This window comes from Hyla sarda, chromosome 2 (assembly GCF_029499605.1).
Source record: "Hyla sarda isolate aHylSar1 chromosome 2, aHylSar1.hap1, whole genome shotgun sequence".
NCBI lineage: Eukaryota > Metazoa > Chordata > Amphibia > Anura > Hylidae > Hyla > Hyla sarda.
This window is the reverse complement of record NC_079190.1, coordinates 444,872,481-444,893,087: the sequence shown is the minus strand read 5'-3', so window position 1 is coordinate 444,893,087 and position 20,607 is coordinate 444,872,481. Positions and strand designations below refer to the sequence as shown.

At 41.0% G+C, this 20,607-nt stretch overlaps 1 protein-coding gene and 1 long non-coding RNA gene across 3 annotated transcripts in view; one reads left to right on the top strand and one right to left on the bottom strand.

The window, feature by feature from the left end:
- Window positions 1-16,073, top strand: part of EPHA6 (EPH receptor A6) — a 1,030,110-nt gene extending 1,014,037 nt beyond the window's left edge. For both annotated transcript variants that reach the window (XM_056559324.1, XM_056559326.1), the window contains 3 exons: window positions 1,260-1,453; window positions 10,694-10,843; window positions 13,426-16,073. In XM_056559324.1, the coding sequence (XP_056415299.1) occupies window positions 1,260-1,453; window positions 10,694-10,843; window positions 13,426-13,540 (459 nt within the window). In that variant the 3' untranslated portion in view covers window positions 13,541-16,073. The remainder of the gene's footprint in view (window positions 1-1,259; window positions 1,454-10,693; window positions 10,844-13,425) is intronic.
- LOC130357026 (uncharacterized) overlaps window positions 14,783-20,607 on the bottom strand; it is a 39,634-nt gene continuing 33,809 nt past the window's right edge. The window contains exon 3 of the long non-coding RNA XR_008889071.1: window positions 14,783-14,899. This is a non-coding gene — a long non-coding RNA (uncharacterized LOC130357026). The remainder of the gene's footprint in view (window positions 14,900-20,607) is intronic.

Sequence of the window (20,607 nt, the reverse complement as noted above, 5' to 3'; positions counted from 1 at the left end):
TTGATATAAAAATATTTATCCAGAATTGGTCTAAGTATTTTTCATAAGTAAGTATTTGTCTAAGGATTTTCATAACAAATAATCTTAAAAGTATTTCTGGGAATAGAGGGTTTTTAATACCTTAAAAATAAGAGATATACTTACCTGGCCTAACCCTCTGCCGCTGCTGGTTTCCCCAGCGAGTGGTTCCTGCTGCAGACCTCTTTGATACTAGTTAGGATGACGTTCCATGCAGACAGAACATCTGCTCAGTGGCTGATCTCTCTGTTGTCAATTCTCATCTGCCCCTGAGCGGTATTTTCTTCTCTGCAGGAATGCAGTGGGGACTGGACACTTGGGAAACTGGCAGCAGCAGAGGATCAGGCCGGGTAATTGAATCTCTGTTATTTTCACTGCAGCCTGGGACCCATATGAATAAACCCTCCCTCCCTGGAAAACCAGTTTTTTTTTTTTTTCAGATAATGTCCTCTAAGTATAAAAAGGCTCTGTTTGGAATTATGGCTTAAAGGGTTATTCCGGGCAAAAACATTGTATCCTCTATCCAAAGGATAGGGGATAAGATGTCTGATTGCGGGGGGCCCGCTGCTGAGACCCCCCGCGATCTCCCTGCAGCACAGCCGTCACGCCCCCTCCCCTAGACATGAATGGAGGGGGCGTGGCGTGACGTCACGTCCCCAGTCCCGGAAACCCAGAGTTTTCCGAAACTGGAGATTCAGCACCTGCATAGAATGCGGGTGCTGCAGGGAGATCGCGGGGGGTCTCAGCAGAGGGCCCCCCGCGATCAGACATCTTATCCCCTATCCTTTGGATAGGGGATAAAATGTTTTTGCCCGGAATACCCCTTTAATGGAGATGTAAACTATTTTGATGATGTCCCTTACTTCAAGGATTTGCAGTCAGCTTTACATATGCTTCATTAAAAAAAATGGAGTCCAAAATTGATATATTAAGAAGTAATACAAAAAAAAAACCAATGCCCTACTGCATTATAAGAAGCTACATTTAGGGGCATGTCTGTCAACAAGCTTGTGGATGGATTCAAATAATAGGAAAGAGAACTGTGACTATAACAAAGGCTCTATAGTCACAACAATTATGAAATAACATTGTATTACAAATTTACAATGCAGACATGTCCTTTAATCAGAGAAAAATAAGAGAGAAAAGTGTCAGCTGAAGTTCCATCAGGAGGAGCCATTGTAGGATCGAATGCATATGTCATTTAGGTAATGTGATATTTATGTGTGATTTATTTTTAGGTCATTTTATCCATAGAAGAAGGTTATCGCCTCCCTGCTCCAATGGGTTGTCCAGTCTCTCTTCATCAGTTAATGCTTCACTGCTGGCAGAAAGAAAGGAATCACCGACCTAAGTTCTCAGACATTGTGAGCTTTCTAGACAAGCTCATCCGCAACCCCAGCACCCTTAATATACTTGTTGAAGATATTCTGGGGTAAGGAAAAGCTCATTGTGTTTGACTACCATGCTACTGCACACATAAAAGCATTTGCTTTTTGCAAATCTGTTAAAAGTCTGTTAATTTTTTATTTCTGATTCTAAATGACAACCATTTTCCGTCTAGTAGGAAATGTATGCAAATAATAACTACATTTGCACATAGAGGATTGGTCTCAGCACCTTCCCTTACGTTGCATGGAACCTAAATGAATGAACACCTGATCCACACAGTCCCTGGAAACCAGCAACTTCTCCAGTGCTACCACGCCGAGCATCAACAGCAAATGATATCAAGCAAAAAGAAGATAGCGGAGCACTCACCAGGTCAGTAAATAGCTTCTTTATTGATCATCTCGATCAGTCGGGATACATGCAGGGGAGGATGGAATGGACGTGGGGGTACAGAGAGCGGCGACGGACCGTTTACTCGCCTCGGCGCTTCGTCAGGCCGGTGCTAGCACCGGCCTGACGAAGCGCAGAGGCGCGTAACGGTCCGTCGCCGCTCTCTGTTCCCCCAGCATCCATTCCATCCTCCCCTGCATGTATCCCGACTGATCGAGATGATCAATAAAGAAGCCATTTACTGACCTGGTGAGTGCTCCGCTATCTTCTTTTCGCTTAATAACTAAATTTGCACACTGTATAAATCATTGAAGCCTTCACTGCTCACCTCCAACAGGAAGAACACTGTCTCCAATGCAACCTAGGGGTAGCTACCTTGTAAGTCAGTGTCTGACTCAATAATATGTACCTGTGACTTAAAAAAATACTTGACATGTCCTAAGGAGAATTTAAGCCAAAAAAAATAGAGCCAAAGTGTCTAGCAACTAGAGGGTATTTGTTCAGTGCACAGTACATTAATAATAATCACCTATCAAGAATAGCACCACACATGAATGAATATAAAATAGAAAATCTTTAACATACATGATTACATAAAATATGATTAAAAAGGATCAACAACAGTCAGAAAAATGTGCAGAGATCAGATATATAATATTCTGGTAGAAGCGCCAAAGAAACTGTCATGGGATAGTAATAATAACTACAGTACAGTATTCAAAAAAGGTATAAAATACCAAATAATGCCACAAGGTGCACAGTAAACTAAGGTGAAAAAGTTATAAACAACAAGAGAAAACTCGCTTCATAAGGGAGTGATGAAGCGAGTAGCAAAAAGGGGTAGTGCTTGACCAGATCCTGTGAGTATACCAGCATGACTCTGATTGTGATGGTGCAGCTTGTTGCTTGGTATATGCTCTTGGGGGACATTGTGGTGAGACGGTGTTAGTAGCTGTATTAGCGACTCTACCTAGGTTCCCCTCTTGTCCCCCTTTTTCCAGCTTTCACACCACGCCAGTGACATTTGTCTTGTTACACTCCTTTCCTCTTGTTGTTTATAACTTTTTTACCTTAGTTTACTGTGCACCTTGTGGTTTATTTGGTATTTTATACCTTCTTTGAATACCATACTGTAGTTGATATTACTATACCATGACAGTTTCTTTGGCGCTTCTAAGAGAATAGTATATGTGGTAGCCCTTGGGGGGTGTAGTGTTGTTGGGGTGTTGCTTCAGAATATAAGGGGTTAATTTAACCCCTGTCACTCGTGATGCCAGGGTGAGGGTTAATACGCTGAGGTAAATCTCCGGCCTATCGCCACCCTTCCCAGGAACGATAGGTGCGTGCTTAAATGAATAAAGGTCCACAATAGGGATGAACTTGAACTTGCATAAACTTTACTGAAGTACTTGCGGTACATCCAATTAACAGCAACAGTCTTAGTAATACAGTCTCTATATAGCACGGCAGTGATTGACAGATGCTGAGGACCATTGACTTATCCGAAGAGCTATTAGATTTAGGATTTTTGCAGAGATCCGTCCGGATTTAGGGGAATATTTAGGTCCGGTGATCTTGCTGAGGTAATAGGGATTGAAGTAACTCACAGTTTTTAGAGATGACCATCGCCGCAAGACTTAGGCCTAGTAACTGCTGACGACAGCTGCGCAGATCCGTCCTCATCAGCAGCCCACTAGGAAAGAGAGCTAGTAATGGCCGCCGCTCCCTTGTATGGGCAGGGCCGTTTTGGATTGGTCTGTGTCAGCTGTCACTCACCGTTACAAGGCATGGTGGGTGAACACGTCACGGGGACCTCCAAAGGTCCTTAAGCAAAACCATAGAGTTTCTACCTGATCACGTGACCGGCAGGTCCTGCTACGCTCCGTACAGGTAAATATCCAAATATATACAGTTTCTATTACTATATCTTTACTGAATAAGTGAGAGGTGACAAGGGGAAGACTAGACAAGAGGGACCCCGACGTCCTAGGGACTCTGGCTATGGGGACCTCTATACAGGTAACGTATAGGATACGGTACCGGTATACCACATATATATCTGATCTTTGCACATTTTTCTGACTGTTGTTGATCCTTTTTAATCATATTTTATGTAATCATGTACTGTATGTTAAATAAAGATTTTCTATTTTCTATTCATTAATGTTTGGTGCTATTCTTTATGGTGATTATGTCCTAAGGAGAAGTTAAAATCTTTTATAGGTTGGGATCTGTGTCTTGAAAATGAGCATAGGGAGAGGTGTATTGCCGCATGCTCCTCTCTCTGCCCTGAGTCTATGACACTTGGATGGCCTTATAGACTTACATTGTCCAAGTCCTGGTCACATGTTACATAACCGAGAGAGAGCATGCTACGCACGGTCTTCTCCCAGCTAGTTATTGAGATTGGTCAGGGTCTGAACACTCAGACACCGACTGATCAAAACTTTTGATATGTCTCTATGACATAGCAAACAGTGACGCTTTAAAGTATTTTTCAAAGATGACAAACAATAATAGCCAAACCAGATAAGTTCTGACATGTTTTAGGACTCCTGGAGATGTCAGACAGTGATTTACAGAGTAGCTGCCTACAGATGGCATTACAGAGCAGGTTTTCTACCTTCTGGGGGGATCTAATTTGCATACTTTTTCCCAAAGAGCATTGCCTGTAAGACATCAGCTTGATCACCACAAGGAAATACAGAACTTTACAAGAGCAAAGCGGATATAAGAAAATGCATTAAAAGTTAAAGTATAATGCAATAGTATAATACCAGGCTATTACTTATAAACACAACAGCAAACTAAAGTTTTGGATCAATGTATTAAGCTTGTGCTTATTATAATTAACCTATTGTGTACTCCTACACAAATATATCACAACAGAAGGAGAGATTGGGGACACTTGTAAATATGAAAATGATGTAGTTTTATTGGATATACATTAAAAAATTTAATTTAAAAAAATAACATATAGGGAGAAATATCCACAAAGTGGAGAGACAAAGGCATTGCTCACAGACAGATCCACATTAATAAATTATATAAAGGAAAGTGACATAGTGCATAGTCTCACATGTGTGCATTTAACAAATCATATATAGGCAATACAATGCTCTAACCATCATATGGTACAATGCACACAGTAGAGACAATAGGCATACCAAGCTATAGCATCCAAGTGTTATCAGGGTCTGCTGGAGCAACGCCACCCCAACGCACGTTTCAGCGAGTCCTTCGTCCTGAGGGTGAAGGACGAAGGACTCACCGAAACGTGCGTTGGGGTGGCGTTGCTCCAGCAGACCCTGATAGCACTTGGATGCTATAGCTTGGTATGCCTATTGTCTCTACTGTGCATTGTACCATATGATGGTTAGAGCATTGTATTGCCTATATATGATTTGTTACATGCACACATGTGAGACTATGCACTATGTCACTTTCCTTTATATAATTTATTAATGGGGATCTGTCTGTGAGCAATGCCTTTGTCTCTCCACTTTGTGGATGTTTCTCCCTATATGTAATTTTTAAAAATTTTATTTTTTAATGTATATCCAATAAAACTACATCATTTTCATATTTACAAGTGTCTCCAATCTCTCCTTCTGTTGTGACAGGCTATTACTTACTAGAATTAATTTGTATAAAAATAAAATATATACTTTAAGATTTTATTTTATGTAATCTCTTACAATATACGGTAAGTGTTCATCTATTCACATCTATCTTTCTTTTACTGGAGATGGCACACAAATAAAGAAATTGTGTACAAACACCCACGTGTAAGGATCTGTTCACATTTGTATTGAAGGCTTTGTTTGCAGAGCATGCGCTTGTCTATAGAATGCTGCCCTTATTACCCAAGGGGTTATTGGCCTATTTACATGCCCCGTGTAATCGGGCCTTAAAGGGAGTTAAAAGGGGCTTTCCAGGCAAAATGTATTGATGCCTTGTCCACAGATCAGGTATGTACGACACCTAGTAGCCCGCTGATCAGCTGTTTGCCAGAGCTGCCTATATACCTGCATATACAGATACCAGAGCTGAAAGCAGATGGCTCCGTACATTGTGTGGTGGATATGCTGGGTTAGTACAGTTGAACTACCTTTCATTTAATGTGATCTGAGCTGCAGTAACCCAGCACAGACATTACCCAATGTATGGAGCCATCTGCTTCCAACTCTGGTATCTGTACATGTAGCCCTGGTAAACAGCCAATTGACAGGGTGCTGGGTGTTTGACCCCATTGATCTTATATTGATATATTAGATTATGCTTTTTCTCATAGACTATTTACACATATTTCCTATTAATTGTCCCATGTACAGTATTATTATGGCATGAGGAAGATCCTATCAATCTGCTATTAAAAGAAGGGCCCTACATTTAAAAATAGCTTGCGGATATGGGACAATCTTTTTAAGTAAGAGGGAAAACATGCAACGTCCTTATTAAGCCAATGATGAGATGCTTATTTATTAGCCCACTGTATAGATGATGAAGGGAGTTTCTCCAAATAACGTACTGAAGTATAGTAAAGGGCATTGGAAAATAGATCACAGGATCATGATCATTAAATTCAAAGTACTTTGACCTATGAGGAGGGAAATAAGTCAATGAACATAATAAAGAAAAACCTTGACTAATATAGCCGCTATTAATCCACATGCATAACGGTAGAAGCTGATGATGAAGAGGAGCCTCAGCACTGAGTGACTTGCGTGTGCCCTCTGTTCTATGGCATTGTTATTTATTTGGGTCTTAAACTGGTCATTGCAGAAGCACAATACGGCCGAGCTTTTTAGCTCATTTACTGCATGCTGTTATCTTGAGAGATCTCTTCATCATCCTAATCACCACTATCCTTTACAATAACACAATCCTTTCAAGTATGAGCACTGTCCATTATAAGCTGTGAGCACATCTGTCTATACAGCAGAAGAGCGGGCTTCACCTGATAAATGACACTGCTGGGTTATTGGTTGGGCTCCTTCTGTTAATGTATCATCACTTCGGCTGTCCCCATTGTCCTGCTGTAGTAACACACTTGCCAGAAAAGGAAACCTAATTATAAAAATGTTACTTTGGAAATGTTACTATTACATGGAAGGTCCTCTAGAGTTCACAACCATGCAGATATTAAAAGAACACTCCAGGCAAAAGTGTGGTATACAGATTCTGGAGAACAATGCATGACACAGGGGGGTCCTAATACACAGGCCAAATAAGCCAATATAGCCCTGTGCAAAATGGCCAGTGATCAATCGCTGAACAAGAAAATGCTTGTTGTCCAGCTAATGGTGTCATTTTGACCTGTCAAAAAAGCGTTGCTTTTTTGGCCGCATATCTCCAGGATTAGTGACAGATAATGAAAGTAGAATGCCGTACAATCAATCCGGCGGCCCTCCTCAAAAATCCTTGCACTTATAAGATCATATAATAGGGTCCTAACTCTTTGGAATATGTTAAACATGTTTCATGGACTGCTCCCTTGTGCATAATTTGGTAACTACTGGGATCTAATTTTCCCCCTAGTTTGTGTGTGGTGAGAGTACAGCTCTTGGGGGTACTGGTTCTCCTGGTAAAGTTCCAGCTGGTGCATGGAGTCATATAGGCTCTCCTCCAGAAAAAAGGAAACTCTCTTTCGAGTTCCACCAAGTTACCCTATAACCTCATTTAGGAGCCTTGAAACATAACTAGAAATATCATTCAAACCACAGACACCTATGTGTAAACAGCTATTTCAGAATTCTGTAGATCTATAGAGACAGTTTGCACCAAGGGTACTACAGCTGGATCCCTACAAAAATAATCAACACCCAATGACAGCTACATCAAAGTCATCTCACCCAGCCAACCTGTATCCTGCTTCTACATAGTTTGGTGTCTTGGTTTGTCTTATATCCAAAGCCATGGTTCACAGCATTATCATTTTAAAGCATTACTTTCATTTCAGTGTAGAGACCCCACTGATCCATAGATATAACAGGAAGAAGTGCTCGGCAGGGGGCTTCACTTCCCAGCTTGGCACTTGATCCAAGTCGAATCAAGCATCGTGCCAGGGAGTGAAGAACTCTGTTGCCCACTTTTCCACCCTATATCTAGTGATCAGTGAGGGTCTCTACACTGAGACCATGACCGACAAAAACTTTTGACATGTCTGCATAATGTTGAAATTTTTTTGAATGACAGTAACCCTTTAAAGTACCCATACAAAGCGACAGCTGTCAGGCAAACACATATTCAGCCATCTTTCCCAATCACTTCATACACATAAACTTTAGGCTCACCCTAAAATTTATTGTTCTCAATGAAGAAATTAGAGATAGACCACTGCAAAACACCTCTGGCAGCTTACATCATCTTACAGGGTAAAGTCAAGAGGCTTTCATTCACTTTAGACAATTGGTCGATCTTGCCAAAATCATCAGCTTTGGACGGCTTTTTTTTAATAATATGTACCATGTATATGTATATGGTAAAATCTTCTTCCTTAACATCCCTGGGAGACGTTTCTGCCCACAGGGATGGTGAGAATATATAGTTCAAAAGAGTCCCTCACCGGCCCCATAAGTAGTCCCCTGGGAAGGGAGCTATACTCACCTAGTTTCGCTTCTCTCAGTGTGCCTGACAGCCCAGACACGGTCCACGTCATTGCTCTGCTCTGTCTGCTAAGGGAGCAGGCCGGTGACGAGGGTTGTCAGGCACACTGAGGGGGCATGATTACAGCTGGAGAAGATGGGACTAGGTAAGTATAGCTCCAAACCCAAAGGACTACTTACATGGTAAGCCAGGGAGACATTTAAACTAAATATTCTCACCATTTCTGTGGGCAGAAATGTCTCCATTGGATGTTTTACCATATATATCCTGTCACTACATGTTATATATGGTAAAATCTGATTACGGGTTCTGTTTAAGACTTTACTTCTCCCACTGAAGGGTTTAACCCCTTAACGACCACGGACGTAAATGTATGTCCTGGTTTGGCGGGACTTCCCGCACCAGGACGTACATTTACGTCCTGTGTATGACCGCGAGCATCGGAAGGGTGCTCGCATCATACACGGCAGGTTCGGGCTGCTAGCAGCAGCCGGGGACCCGCCCGTAATGGCCAACATCCGTGATCGCGTGGATGTCCGCCATTAACCCCTCAGATACCGTGATCAATACAGATCACGGCATCTGCGGCATTGCAGTACTTTGATTGGATGATCGGATCGCCCGCAGCGCTGCCGTGGGGATCCGATCATCCAGCATGACAGCCGGAGGTCCCCTCACCTTGCTCCGGCCATCTCCCGGGGTCTTCTGCTCTGGTCTGCGGTCGAGCAGACCAGAGCAGAAGATCACTGATAATACTGAGCAGTGCTGTGTCCTATGCATAGCACTGCACAGTACTAGCAATCAAAGGATTGCTATAGATAGTCCCCTATGGGGACATAAAAAGTGTAAAAAAAAAGTTGAAAAATGTAAGAATAAAAAGTCAAAATCCTCTCCCCCAATAAAAATGAAAATTGTCATTTTTTCCCATTTTACTCCCAAAAAGCGTAACATTTTTTTTAATAAACATATTTGGTATCGCCGCATTCGTAAATGTCCGTCCTATCAAAATATAATGTTAATGATCCCGTACGGTGAATGGCATAAACGTAACAAATAAAAAAGTCCAAAAATGCTGCTTTTTTGTCACATTTTATTAAAAAAAAAAAATTATAAAAAATTATCTAAAAGTTTTATATATGCAAATGTGGTATCTAAAAAAAATTACAGATGACGGCACAAAAAATGAGCCCTCATACCGCCCAATATAAGGAAAAATGAAAAAGTTATAGGTGGTCAAAATAGGGCGATTTTAGATTACTGATTTTGTACAAAAAGTTTTAGATTTTTTTTAATCGGTGCAAAAATATAAAAGTATCTAGCCATGGGTATCATTTTAATTGTATTGACCCACAGAATAAAGAACACATGTCATTTTTACCGTAAAGTGTACAGTGTGAAAACAAAACCCTCCAAAATGTGCAAAATTTTGGTTTTCATTTAAATTTCCTCCCTAAAAAAAAAATTTTGCCCATTCGCTGTACATTTTATGGTAAAATGAGAGATTTCATTACAAAGTACAATTGGTCACGCAAAAAACAAGCCCTTACATGGGTCTGTAGATGGAAATATAAAAGAGTTATGGATTTTAGAAGGCAAGGAGGAAAAAATGAAAACGGAAAAATAAAATTGGCCTGGTCCTTAAGGTGAAAATGGGCTTGGTCATTAAGGGGTTAAAGAACTCTCCAAGAATTTGACTGATTTTGGGGATTTGCCAGGCTGCATTGTGGTTCCTTATCAAGATGCAGCTAAAAGCCATGAAACAAGCATTTAAGGTGATTCTCAAGTCACAACACCAACTGATACGGGAAAGATCATTGTAGAATGAAAATATTGTACAATGCTGGATGCAGGAGCTTCTCCCTGAAAATATTGTACAATGCTGGATGCAGGAGCTTCTCCCTGAAAATATTGTACAATGCTGGATGCAGGAGCTTCTCCCTGATCCTGTAGAGTGATGAGATAATGGAGCTGTTCTCAACTAGTGTCCAAAGAAGGAGTTTAACTGGTACAGTGCACAACATAGCTGTGCTGCAGGGAGTTGCCAGACTATCTATCCTAGACAGTTAGGCAACATGTTGTTTTAGCAGTAAGAAAAACTCACAATGGCAATTGTTAAAAATGGCAGAACCCCTGTACAGAGTGTGAACATAACCCAAGCCATAGCAACATTAACTTTGCAAAAGTCTAGCTACACACACATTTTAAGAATTGTTAGAAATTATAAATATTGTGATGTCATGTCCAATAAACCAACTAACTGATGTCATTTTCCTCTTTTCCCCAGCTTGCCAGAGTCGCCAGGGGAAACACCAGAATATCACTTTTTTGTCACAGTGACAGAGTGGCTAGAGTCCATAAAGATGGGTCAGTACGCTAATAATTTCATGGCGGCTGGGTTTACAACGTTGGACTTGGTTTGCAGAATGAGCATTGAGTAAGTCATTTCAGAATATGAGAGAAACAATAATGCAGGATCGGTGGCTTATTAGCATTTTAATGAAACATTCAGTTTAACAATTAGAACTTGTATCTAAATACAATAGCAGAAATAAAAGTGGCGAACTGTAGAAGGTGAAAGGAAAAGCAACTAAAATAATGGTGATGAATGGACGGTGTTCAACATGTTTCATTGCTTCTATTGTCACAACTAACGACTAAAGCTATCCAAGCCTCTGTATTATGGGACAGATGTACCTTGGCAGGACCCATCCAGGGGAAACCAGGTTATTAATCTGACTGCATGGGTGGAAGTGTTTAGTCAGTGTACAGCCCATTTAATCTCAAATTGACAAAAGATTTATATATTGTAAAGCCATAAAGCAAAGAAACGTTCTTCATAGGAATCAGTCATGACAGAAACAAAAGATACAAGAGTGTAACCATTTACCTGCCAGGATAAATAATGTGGATAGCGGAGCAGCACTACCAGCAGTGTCAAGGTGATGTGGGTGCAGGCGGGCCCAATCGCAGCCCAGGTCACTGGCAGCAGTAGTAGTCAATACCAAGTAAAGCGTCCCACAGGACTCCAATATAGGGTGAAAACATGATTACGTTTATTTCCTTATATGTGGCAAGAAACGTTTCGACTGTCTGCACAGTCTTTATCAAGCATGCTTGGTAAAGACTGTGCAGACAGTCGAAACGTTGCTTGCCACATATGGGGAAATAAACTTAATTGTTTTTTCACCCTATATTGGAGTGCTGTGGGACACTTTAATTGGTATAGATAGATAGATGTATATAACATTTGATTGACATGTCCAAAAAGTTGTTGGTTAAAATGGGATATTGGCCATAGAATTTGAATTAATAGGGCCTATTGAAAAATGAGATGGGCCCCAAACCATATAAGACACTGAAACAGCAACATAAGTAGTCATTATTACTGATATAAATAATTGCACCATATATCAGAGAACCCACATAGTATAGATAGCAGAAGTAACAGCTATAGCCGGGCCCCTTAACCTCTGGGCCCGGCTATAGCTACAGCTATACTTACACCCATGTCTTAAAGTGTCACTGTCATAAAAAGATAATTTTGTCACAGAGATATGTTTTGTTCAGTCAGGATCTCAGTGCTGATGACATCCACCATTCAGTAGAACAAGTAAGGAGAAGCACGCATTAAGCGTTTCACTCCCCAGCCCACAGCGATCTCCTTCCATATCCATTGATAGAGATCAATACGAACCAGGATGTAAAGCGCATCTTTAGTTAAAAGTGCAGGTTTCTCTATGCTCATGTGGTAGAGGGTGTGATGCAAAGGGCAGATGGAATTACCCTAGGGGCAGATGGCATTAACCCCTTGTATTCGTGACACCAGGGCGTGGTTTATCCTCGATACCACCCGAAGGTATACCGCTAGATCCTGGTCTAGGCACGGGGGGCAATAATGACTCCAATGCCAAGTTACAGATAGCGGTAGCTTTACTGAGGGTAGACAGATGGTAAAGTCTATACAGTTCAGCCAGGGCCTACGGAGGTGACCAGTGACTCAGAGACCTTAAGGGCTTGCTGGGACTTGTAGTAAATTTAATGCAGGCCAAGCTGACTTGACAAATGGTGACTGTGACTGACTTGACTTGACTGATGACTGACAATACTGATACTGTGGTTACTTGTAGCTGCTTGTGGCTGCAGACTGGACTTGAGGCCTCCTATGACTCTGGACGCTCTCTAGGACTCAACTTTACCTCAGCAAAGACTTGTAAGGAAAGAGAAAGAGCTAGCTCCTCCCAGGACTTATATGGGGGAGACCAGCAGGGAGCCCATAGGTCACCCCTGTGATCACCTGGTCACTGATACCTCCTGGGTAACAATCACATGACAAGTCACATGGTAACCGTCTTAAAGTGACAATGCTTTCTGAACACATTACAGGGTATAATACATTAGAAACATATTTACATGGGGGTGACAGATGCAAGGGGGCCGAGGGGACACTTTAGGGAGGTTGCCTGACAGGACAGCAAGGGTACGGGGTAACACCTCCCATACTGGGCAACCACACTCATTCTACTGCTTATTGGTGTCTCAGCACTGTGACAGGGCCACTATAGCATTAATGGGGTTACTCAGTGTTTTACTTTTTTTTTTTTTGGGGGGGGGGGAAACTGCTATAATTTATGACCCAATGCTTTACCACTACTAATCTATTGCTCAGTCCCTGCTGTTCAATACTTCCTAGTTTCCACCTTGACACAAGGAAGTTCCTTTTCAGCCGATCACTGGTCACCGCTGCAGCCAGTGACTGACCAAGTGGGCACTTACTTAAATTGAGACAAAGATTAAGAAGTGGTGAAAAGCTGAGACCAGGTGCTGTCATACCGGCAGTAAGGGGGAACTGTGCAAGGCAAGATGAATATAGCTTTTATTTGTTTGCTTTTTTTTTTTTTATCCATGCCAGTCTGGCCACTTTTAAATTAAACGTGGGACAACCCCTTTAGAGACATGTATTGTATATACATTTCCTACTTCTCTTATGTGATTAATTACCTTGTTTCTTTCCCATAGTGACATCAGAAATGTTGGTGTTACGCTCATTGGGCACCAGAGAAGAATAGTGAGCAGCATACAGACTTTACGATTACAAATGATGCATTTACAAGAAAAGGGATTTCATGTATGAAAATAGTTGAAGCAACTGTTTTGTGCCTCAGTATTTCTTTAACAGAAGAGATTCTTATTTCTCATCATGGATTCTCACTCTCTAAACTACTGGACTCTATTGAAGAAAAGAGAGAGAGGGAGATCTTAACACTTCCAGACTGAAGTTTTTGAAAACTTTAAATAGATATGTCTTCAAGTTACGGACAAGTAAAATCCTGGGCCCCAAAGCAAGATTTCTGGCATCTGATGAGTGACTACGCATGGGTGTGAAACATTGTGCGGCATCTTTATACAACTGATCATGAACTCAATGGCAGTTTTGTCGACTCTAGCTTCCTTCTCATGTAGCAAGACGGTGGTATCAGTCTAACCTACGGACTGCTGTTGTTTTGTAATCTTGTAGCTCATATAAATTGTGCTTATTAAATAAAAGAGAATACAGAAAATATAGTAAGAATATTTTAGGTGAATTTTGGATTTAGTGTTTTCAATGTACCTATCAAAGGGGTTGTCTGGTTTAGAAAACCTATTAGTCATAGAAGGAGGTCTCCAATTCAGGTCCCTAATCTATTAACCAGAGCAGCTATAAAGACAACCATGGCTCTGGAAGATCCAGCAAGTCTGGGAATTATTATGGACAGCTCATATTTATTTTAATGGGACTTGCGTAATACTTATTTTCCCCTGTGGTGGTGCTGTAGGGAAATACAACACAAGCTGAAAGGTTGGCCCACAGATTAGAGCCGATCACTTGGAGTTTTGACAGCCGGATGGCCTATGATTAGCTTATGGCCAGGAGACTCTTCTAAGAAAAAGATATTGTTGAAAGTAGACAACCCCTTTAATGTCATACAATGAAGGCAGCCAATTTGGGAGCCATATTTATAGTGAAGAGAATATTTGGGATTATTGACATTACTGAAGCAAGAGGCTCTTTATTTAAATCTAAGTGATGTCATTAGTTTCCTACGTATGCACAAGAAGGACAATGGGTCAACATCAAATGGCTGCCTGTGGTATGGGTAATGGGTACAATGTGGATAGCCAACATTTTAGCTGCTAATGTTTATTTTTTTCTTATTTTTTTTGGAGAATAGTAGATATCTCTCCAATGGTTTGATATAGTGAGTTTGTGTGTATGGATATTTGAGGTATTAACAAAGTGTACTTCCTGAGGCCCAGGATTGAATTGTCCATGTAATCGATACTCTATATTCTTGTACTTTTACAGTTTAGAATCGAAAAAAAAGAAATCTTTGTCTTCTAGTGTTTTTACTTCATCTATGCCTCAGAAATCCTTTCCATAAAAATAAAGATGCAAGAGAGCTTTGCTAGTCTCATAAGCAGCCAGGACCAGGGCCTTCCTGTCCATTGTTTTCTAGAGAATATATAAAAAGCACATGGTAAAATATACAATAGGACATAGATTATATATAAATGTTTCAGTACTCAGAACGAGTATTATAAAGATTTATTTAGTTGGTCAGTATCAATTTATTTTTTTTCCTTTCTCATGTATAGTGGCATATAGTGCCTTTTACAGGGTCTGTCATATTAACTTAGGATTGCTGCTTTTAAAAGACCCAATAAAAGTTCTCTTCAAGGTCAATTCAAAATTACTACTTGATATCTTATTTCTTTACTTCAACCAATACAAAGGTACACGGTATAGTCAACCCACAGCACCCAAGTACAAAGCCACTGAGATAAGCCAAAATCATCATCTATACATATATCGACCAGCTATATAGGAATAAAGAGAAAATGGTCACATTCAGGCCGATTCACATGGGATAGTTACATCTGTGTGTTTGCATCAGTACTACAGATGCATGTCCCGGCCTGGCTGCGGTCAGTCCAGGGCTCTCATCCGTAATATGAACGCAAAAATACACATGTAACTTGTTTGTGTGAAAAAGGCCTTATTTTAAGATCTGAGCTTCAGATTAGGTATAGCATTTTGTAAACCATGAATCCAGTTTTAATCCATCTTTAGTCCATATAAAAAACTAGTTTTATTATTGTAGTCTTAGGCACCCTGATTCCAATGCTTGTTTTATTTTATTGTTGCGCCCCTCCATTCCCAAGATATAGCGATTTTACTATTTGACTATCTACATTTTCCCTGTATAGTCAGGTGGGCGGGAACTTCTTTTTAAAAGGAGGTGCGAATTCTATGCTAAGAGGGTTGTGATTATAAGTCTGAGGCGATGTAAATCTGAATAGGAGGGTGAATATGAGCCGGACGGAGCGAGGATTAGGCTCACACTTCCTTAGCCTAGCATTTAGCAGGAGAGGGAAAGAAATGCAAAGATGGCGCAATATAGTGCAGTTAATCCTTATTATAAAAGGTTGGACAGTTGTCCAAAATAGGAATATTGCTCACCTATGGGTGTTGTGCAGGCAGGCACAACACTGGCGATCGCATGTAGCAAGTAGCTGGAAGCGGTGTTCAGTATCGGGAGGCAGCCAACCGTTGGTCCCGCTATGCAAGCGGTGTGGATACAGGAGAAAACAGCTGGTTCCGTGAGACCCTTGCAAGGCTCTCGCAGAACTCCGGCAGAAAATTCCAATTTCGGCTAAGAGGCACACACACAAGTATTGTGAAAGAAAGCAGGCTTTATTAATTCATAAAACATGCAGTTCGAATGGGACAACACGTTTCAAAAGCTTTCCTTCTTCTTCAGGTCTGAAAGGACCTGAAGAAGAAGGAAAACCTTTGAAACGCGTTGTACGGTTCCCACTGCATGTTTTATGAATTAATAAAGCCTGCTTTCTTTCACAATACTTGGGTGTGCGCCTCTTAGCCGAAATCGGAATTTTCTGCCGGAGTTCTGCAAGAGCCTCGCTAGGGTCTCACAGAACCAGCTGTTTTCTCCTGTAGCCTAGCATTTACACCTCTTTTTGACATAAAGTTTCTACTCATCTGAAATATAAAGGGGTACTCCACTCTAAACATCTTATCCCCTATCTAAAGCATAGGGGATAAGATGTTAGATCGCAGATGTACCGCCGCTAGGGACCCCCGCGATCTCCGGGTCGGTAGCGGCAGTGTCTGGAACACGGAAGCTTGCAGCTTCCATGTTCGTGACGTCACACCACGCCCCTCCATTCATGTCTGTGGGAGGGGGCGTGAGGGCTAGTACATAGCCGTCACGCCTCCTCCCATAGACGTGAATGGAGGGAGCGTGGCGGCTCCGTGCACTGAATGACAGGGGTGCTGCAGCAGAGATTGTGGGGGTCCCACCGCTGGGGATAGAGGATAAGATGTTTAGAGTGGAGTACCCCTTTAAGGAAAAGAGCAAATAGTGAACCATAATTGGTGGCCTATCCTATCCTGCCAGCAATATTAGGGTTAACAGGGTCCAACCCCTAGAACCCCCCTTGTTAGCTTAACCTTGCTTGCAGCCACTTCAAACAGCTGATTGTCTGGGGTGCAGGGAGTCAGATCCTTCCAGATCTAATATTGATGGTTTATAGGGAAGACAGATAGTTTAAGAATATCCCATCATGGTACGAGTCATTCTGAGCTTTCTATGACATTTTTGCATTTCTGTATGCATGGATGTATAGGGATTTTGACCCTGAATGTGTACACACCTCTTTATAGTTAATTGACCCATCCAGCGCCGAGATACCAGCGTTTAGCTTTACCCTTGCTGTTAAAACCCAGCAAAGTTTGTGCATTGGTCACCTCTTCTAACCTCCCCCCCTCCCAGCATCCTAATTGGCAGCCACTAGATTGTGATGTAATCTCCGCCTCTTTGGTGGCCGAAGGGGACGCTCAGTGGGCTCCAAAGCCTAATTTGCATAAATATTTTATAACCTCAGCGCTGGAGGGGTCAAGAAAATTTTAAAAGGTATGTACGGATTCAGTGTCAAAACCCCTATACAGCTATGCCCTTACTTTATACCCTAAACAGGTCTGATTTAAAGGGGTACTCCAGTGGAAAACAAATGTTTTCAAATAAACGGGTTCCAGAAAGTTTTACAAATTTGTAAATTACTTTGATTTAATAATCTTAATCCTTCCAGTACTTATCAGCTGCTGTATACTACAGAGGAAGTTGTGTAGTTCTTTAGAGTCTGACCACAGTGCTCTCTGCTGACACCTCTGTCCATGTCAAGAACTGTCCACAGCGGGAACAAAAACCCATAGCAAACCTCTACTGCTCTGGATAGTTCCTGACACGGACAGAGGGGGCAGCAGAGAGCACTGTGGTCAGACTGGAAAGAACTACACAACTTCCTGTGGAGCATACAGCAGCTGATAAGTACTGGAAGGCTTAAGATTTTTAAATAGAAGTAATTTATAAATCTGTTTAACTTTCTGGCACCAGTTGATTTGAAAACATTTTTTTTTCCTACCGGAGTACCCTTTTAAAGCAGATCTGTCAGCCTTTTAAGTGCTAACTAAAATGCTCCAACCGCATACACTATAACAATTCCAGATCACTATAGCATTCACAAACTCCAGTACATGGCCTGGATCGCCTAAATTAGCGTTTTCCAAACAGTGTGTCTCCAGCTGTTGCAAAACTACAACTCCCAGAATGCCTGGACAGCCGAAGGCTGTCCAGGCATGCTGGGAGTTGTAGTTTTGCAACAGCTGGAGGCACACTGTTTGGAAAACACTGGCCTAAGCCATCCTCCCACTACCCTCCAAAAACATATAGGAGCAAGAGGAAGACCCTGCACTAAAAAAAAAAAACTCAAAAAAGAATTGAATCTTAGGGGAGACTCCAAAACTATAGATGACCTGTCTCAGTTGTTAAGGAAAAAAAAACTATAGCTATAGTGTTTAATATTAAAGTAAAGGTCAGAGCTTATTTACATGGACGCATTGCAGATATTTTCTGTTCAGATCCTTAAAGGGGTACTCCCATTGGAAAGCTATTTATTTTAAATTAACTGGTGCCAGAAAGTTGAACAGATTTGTAAATGATTTCTATTTAAAAAAAAAAATAAATCATAATCCTTCCAGTACTTATCAGCTGCTGTTTACTACAGAGAAAGTTCTTTTCTTTTTGAATTTATTTTCTGTCTGTCCGCAGTGCTTTCTGCTGACACCTTTGTCCATGTCAGGAATAGAGATGAGCGAACTTACAGTAAATTCGATTTGTCACAAACTTCTCGGCTCGGCAGTTGATGACTTATCCTGCATAAATGAGTTCAGTTTTCAGGTGCTCCCGTGGGCTGGAAAAGGTGGATACGGTCCTAGGAGACTCTTTCCTAGGAATGTATCCACCTTTTCCAGCCCACCGGAGCACCTGAAAGCTGAACTAATTTATGCAGGATAAGTCATTAACTGCCGAGCAGAGAAGTTCGTGACAAATTGAATTTACTGTAAGTTCGCTCATCCCTAGTCAGGAACTGTCCAGAGCAGGAGAGGTTTGCTATGGGAATATGGGTGTTAGCAGAGAGCACTGTGGGTGTCAGCAGAGAGCACTGTGGACAGACGGGAAAAAAATTCAAAAAGAAAAGAACTTTCTCTTTAGTATAGAGCAGCTGATAAGTACTGGAAGGATTAAGATTCTTTAATAGAAGTAATTTACAAATCTGTATAACTTTGCGGCACCAGTTGATTTAAAATAAATTGTTTTCCACCATTGTTTTCCACCATTGAGTACCCCTTTAAAACAGCCACTATAAAGGGCACATACTACATTCATACAGTGACTTTTTTTCCCATACAGAATCAAGACAGCTACACTGAAAAATATTTATTCTAATATGGAACATGTTTACATCACTACATATTATTTATGTGATAAAGGTGCCATAACTATTATACATATATATATATATACAGTATATTTCTGTCCACATAAGAAATGTTTCCGGATATTGCACATACTTATATATGGAATTATTTTCTGCATATTGTTGCGATTTTAGTTGGTGGCTGTATTTCTTCCACTCTACGTTCTATACTCCGAGTATACTGTATTTGTGGATGTACTGGGACGTTTGTGAGCTGGCACTCCACTATAAACCTGACTATGCATTCTGGGAAATAACGTGCAATAGTCTATTGACAGGGTCTACATATGGACAATGAACTCTTTTATACCATGCTTATAATGAGTCGCATGTAGACAGTGGGTCAGATGGTCAATTGTTCCGAATTATGCATCATATTAAACTTCCTGTTTGCAGTTTACAAGGTGTGCAGGTATATATACAATATATACATATTCACTACGCTCAATAAATTCTGTGTCCAGTTTTCATATCCGCTAATAGTCTGCTATTATGTCTTATACCACAAACATCTAAAGATAAAAACGTACATGGTGTATTAATAATACGTGTGCATCTCCGTAGTGCGGGTCAGGATGTTTGTGTTAATGGTGTTCCAGATTGTACACTTAAAGGGGTACTCCGGTGGGAAAAAATAAATATAACATTTTAATCAACTGGTGGCAGAAAGTTAAACAGATTTGTAAATTATTTCTATTTAAAAATCTTATTCCTTCCAGTACTTATCAGCTGCTGTATGCTCCAGAGGAAGTTATTTTCTTTTTGAATTTCTTTTCTGTCTCTCTGCTGACACCTCTGTCCATGTCAGGAACTGTCCAGAGCAGAATAGGTTTGCTATGGGGATTTGCTCCTACTCTGGACAGTTCCTGACATGGACAGAGGTGTCAGCAGAGAGCACTGTGGTCAGACGGAAAAGAAATCCAAAAAGAAAAGAACTTCCTCTGTAGAATACAGAAGCTGATAAGTACTGGAAGGAATAAGATTTTTAAATAGAAGTAATTTACAAATCTCCAATGTGGGAGAGATATGGAAAAACAATCGGCACTCACCGGTCTTCTTCAGCAATAAGTTTCTTTAATGCAAAATACTCACATACATAAAGGCAATTGGGGAGAGAGATCGACAGGGGGGGTATTAACCTCCATCTGGAGGTTAATACCCCCCTGTCAATCTCTCTTCCTCCCCAATTGCCTTTATGTATGTGAGTATTTTGCATTAAAGAAACTTATTGCTGAAGAAGACCGGTGAGTGACGATTGTTTTTCCATATCTCTCCCACATTGGAATATTGCACTTTCACATATCAGTCAGAGCACCCCTACCT